Raw genomic sequence first — 3,952 nt, forward strand, 5'->3', positions numbered from 1 at the left:
GAAAAATCTAGTAATCTTTAATACCAGTACTCGAATTAACAAATAACAATTCTGGGTCATAATCATGAAACACACTGTGTAACAGTTTATAACTAAAATTGGGACTCAAATGAAACACACTGTGTCACGGGTTCGATTCCCTTCAAGGCACTTCAAACGCTTGGGGCGAACTTAAGAGACCAAAAGCCTGAGGATGCTTTACCTGGTAGCGGTGGAGGGTTGGCTTGCAGTTTACCCGGAGTTTACCCTCTGCGGGGGGGCCAATTTGCCCGTTCGTAGTAGGGGTTCCTCGTAAAAAACAAAAAAACAAAAAAACAAAAAAAAAAACCTGCAACAGTTTTAGGGCTGATCAGAATATGTTATACTAGTACTCGTAAAAACGGTAACGTTATGTGACATAACAATCTAACACACCAGAACGGGGATACATAGTTGCGGCAGAGAGGAAAACTAATATCGTATAAGAATGCTTATATGAATTTTGGCGTGCCTTTCTTCAAACCCAAAGGCTTTATTTATAGCGGAAGCTCAATCCTTAAGTTTCTACCCACGTCCAATTTGGGACAACTTAAAAGTCTTTTGGAATTTGCACTAAACGCACAACTTTAAGACTCGATATCTCATTCACCTATATTCCGTTTTGGACACAGTCTAGTTCGTTGTAAAGTCTTCGCTAGAGGCTATAAAACCCACTAAATCATCATTATAATTGACTACTTATCATACATTAATTAGTGTCCAATATTGATGAAAACACACTTTTTACCAATTTTTCCAACAAAACAAGCATACTTGTTGTAGTGCCTCCGGCTAAGAGGCTGGGGCGCAGGCCTAAGCCCAAGTAATTTATACATGCATGTTTACTTCGAGAAAAAATTCTAACTTTTCAACAAGCTTGCATTATATTTATATATAGTTATACTTGTTTGCGTTTGGATTATTATATAGGAGATGATACTTAATACAATGCTTTATGAGATATGTTTTGCCTCTTGCCAAGAATAACAGTTCATATTTTGTAGAAGATAATTTCAACATCATCTTCAGGTTTAGGATGTGATAGATACTTCACTTCTGCATCCGGATTCACTAATTTCCACCTGAAATCCATTTTATAATTCCATGTTAACCTTAGGTATCATGTTTTGCCTAAAGAAAATAATTATAATTATTATCATCCCTAAATCCTTCCTTTTTACAGTTACCATTATTCTATAGTAGATGAATGATTCTTTATATCTCACACTCATGTTATTATTATTATTATTATTATGACTACAAAAATTGAATAAACTATACGTATAGTACTTGTATCCGGTAGACAAATGATGGAGAACGATGGCAAGTTGTAAACGAGCGAGCATATTTCCTGCACAAATTCTTGATCCGCCTCCGAATACGTGGTACGTTCCGGCCACCATGAGTACCTTTAAACATAATCAAATTCAGCATGAATAATCCAATTAATGTGAAACCTAAAAACAAGCTTATAATTTTATTATATGACTTACATCCCATCTATCAGGGTTGAAACACATTGGATCGTCAAAGTTTTCAGGATCTGTGTGGAGATACCTAATCCAAAGCATTATATTCCATCCTTTTGGTATCATATATCCTACCCAAGAAACAAAACTTCAGCAATATAATAAAAACGTACAACAAATAAATACAAGCTAGATAAGAAACATTGTACTTACCTTTATAGCTAACATCTTTTGTCGTTGTCCGAAACACGATTGCAGCAATATTAGCCATTCTGATTGTCTCATCCACAACTTTCATGGTGTATTTCATCTTTAACACCTCATCGCTCGTCACAAATTCTTCATTCTTGATTTTTTTAAGTGACATGTTTTCGTCCTATAACGGCATCCATTAAGACATTAGAAATTAAGAGAGGACATAGATTAAAGGGTGATGACCCTTACACCGCCATTTTTAGTCATACACACCACTGATTGTGTTAAGGTGTTGTACAATATAATGTCTTAATTAAAGCATATTTAGTGGTATATGGTTAAAATAGGGTGGTTTAAGGATCATCATTCATCAGGTGGGGCTACATGTACGCCTAATCATACCCGAAGCTTTTGTAAAACATTTGGATACTTTGCAAGATAATAAATCGCCCACATTGTTGCGAGAGTAGTTGATTCGTAGCCAGCAACAAGAATGCTAACAATATTGTCAAGAATCTCCATTTCATTCAAGTGTCTCCCTTCTTCATCCTTTAGCTTCATTAAACCATCCATTAGGTCTTTCATAGGCTCATTGCTTCCATCTACTTCAATATTGCTCTTCCTTTTGACCAACTCTTCCCTAAAAATTGCGATTGTTTTTCTTCGACACTACCAAAAGAAAATGTCACAACGCGCACACCAATATCCAAACCTATTTTATTTATTTAATTTATGATAAAGTGACGAGTTATCATTTTTGCTTATGTTTTTTATAGAGAGTTTAATGATTTTTAATCGTTATTGTATTTTTTTTATAGGTTAACAGTTTTTTTAGAACTGACAAAAATAGTATAGGTTACATTCTTTTGGAACTGATAAAAATAGCACGTGGGACCTAGGGAGTAAGTACTTTAATTATTTATGATCTAAAGTTGATGAATGAGACAAACCTGAAGGCCGTGATGATAAGCAAATCCGGGTATATTCAATGGGTAAGATCTAATTCCACTAACCAATCCAACAAAGTAATTATCAAGTTTATCAAGTTTAGGGCCTGGCTGGAAACTAGCAAAAAACATGCCTATGTTTTCAAATGTAACCTTCTTGATTTCTTTGTATGAATTAATTGCGCCACGTTCAGCCCATGATTGAAGGGCGTAGATCATTCGTGGTTGCACAATACAAGCAATTCGTCGAAGAGATTCTGGCTGGTTAATACTTCTAGAAACAAAGGTTCTGAGTCGCTCATGTATTTTGCCATGAACTGCAACAACTGAATTTTTGCCTACTAGTTCAACATTTGGCCATTCCAAAATAAAGTTATCATCTGCTCGAAATACATATTTGGTAGCCGTTGGCGAAAATACAATCACCGAAGGTCTACCAAATAAGTGTGTCTTATACATTCCTATCCCATCCCCGTACCTATTCGTCAATTGCAAAATTAATATTAATATTAATATCTAAAAGATAATAGGATTTGGCTACTTGTGTATGTATGAGACACTACACGTTAAGATGTATTTAATGAATAAGTATTTTTCAAATTTGCTATTAATACACGCATAAAAAGTATATATTAGATTAAATTAATGAGTATTAAGTATAATGTATGTATTTACAGAAATTTCAATGCAAGGCACACATTATGCAAACGCAAAATAACTAAACATATTAGTAAAGTGATTTAATTGACAATAATAGTAACAATAACTGTAACTGTAATAGCAACAATAATTACTTTTGGCGTTTATGGTTGATGTAATCGTCAGGGCGACGAAGGAACTTGAAGTACCAAAGAAATGTAAACATTTCTCCGATAATCGGAAGACCCATGTGGCCAGGTGGCAGTTTGGTGCCCCTTTCGGATGACAAGAAACTTACCATAAGTCCATACCAAATATCATTCCACCACCACAACAACCATCCTGCTAGTGCCATCAATCCTAAAACCACCGCCAGCCACATAGGTTCTTGTTATTAATTGGTGAAAATGTGGAATGGAATTCAAGATATATGTAGACATAAAAAAGGACATGAGAAACTTTAACTTATGTATAAAAAAGATGCCATGAGAAGTTTCACTTATGATATCTACATTAGTAGACAAGGCTACAGACTATATTTAAATCACTAGTTTGTTTTATTGGACAATGTTAACATTTTTTCGGACAAAGTATAATGCTAACAGTTGAATGAACTAATTTCTACTATGACTCACCAATCAATCAATGTATAACAATGAATTAGTAATTATGGATTACACTATA

General features: G+C 34.5%; 1 protein-coding gene across 1 annotated transcript; it reads right to left on the reverse strand.

Annotated features, from left to right (window-relative positions):
* Positions 1–1,009: 1,009 nt before the first annotated feature.
* Positions 1,010–3,650, reverse strand: LOC139892431 (ent-kaurenoic acid oxidase 2-like). Its single transcript, XM_071875520.1, has 7 exons — positions 3,424–3,650; positions 2,633–3,107; positions 2,085–2,351; positions 1,701–1,863; positions 1,512–1,618; positions 1,309–1,427; positions 1,010–1,100 (listed from the first exon to the last, which is right to left on the reverse strand). Exons 1-7 carry the CDS (start codon positions 3,648–3,650, stop codon positions 1,010–1,012), a joined length of 1,449 nt encoding a protein of 482 aa, XP_071731621.1.
* Between the last annotated feature and the right edge of the window lie 302 nt (positions 3,651–3,952).

Source organism: Rutidosis leptorrhynchoides, chromosome 2, assembly GCF_046630445.1.
Source record: "Rutidosis leptorrhynchoides isolate AG116_Rl617_1_P2 chromosome 2, CSIRO_AGI_Rlap_v1, whole genome shotgun sequence".
In the NCBI taxonomy this organism is placed as follows: Eukaryota; Viridiplantae; Streptophyta; class Magnoliopsida; order Asterales; family Asteraceae; genus Rutidosis; species Rutidosis leptorrhynchoides.

Bases quoted from the DNA above. Each gene is read 5' to 3' on its own strand.
- LOC139892431 (XM_071875520.1), bottom strand. From the start codon at position 3,650: ATGTGGCTGGCGGTGGTTTTAGGATTGATGGCACTAGCAGGATGGTTG. The intron at 1,619-1,700 runs GTAAGTACAATG...TTTCTTGGGTAG, and splicing joins AAAAGATGTTAGCTATAAAG to GATATATGATACCAAAAGGA. The intron at 1,428-1,511 runs GTAAGTCATATA...TTATGTTTAAAG, and splicing joins TCAACCCTGATAGATGGGAT to GTACTCATGGTGGCCGGAAC.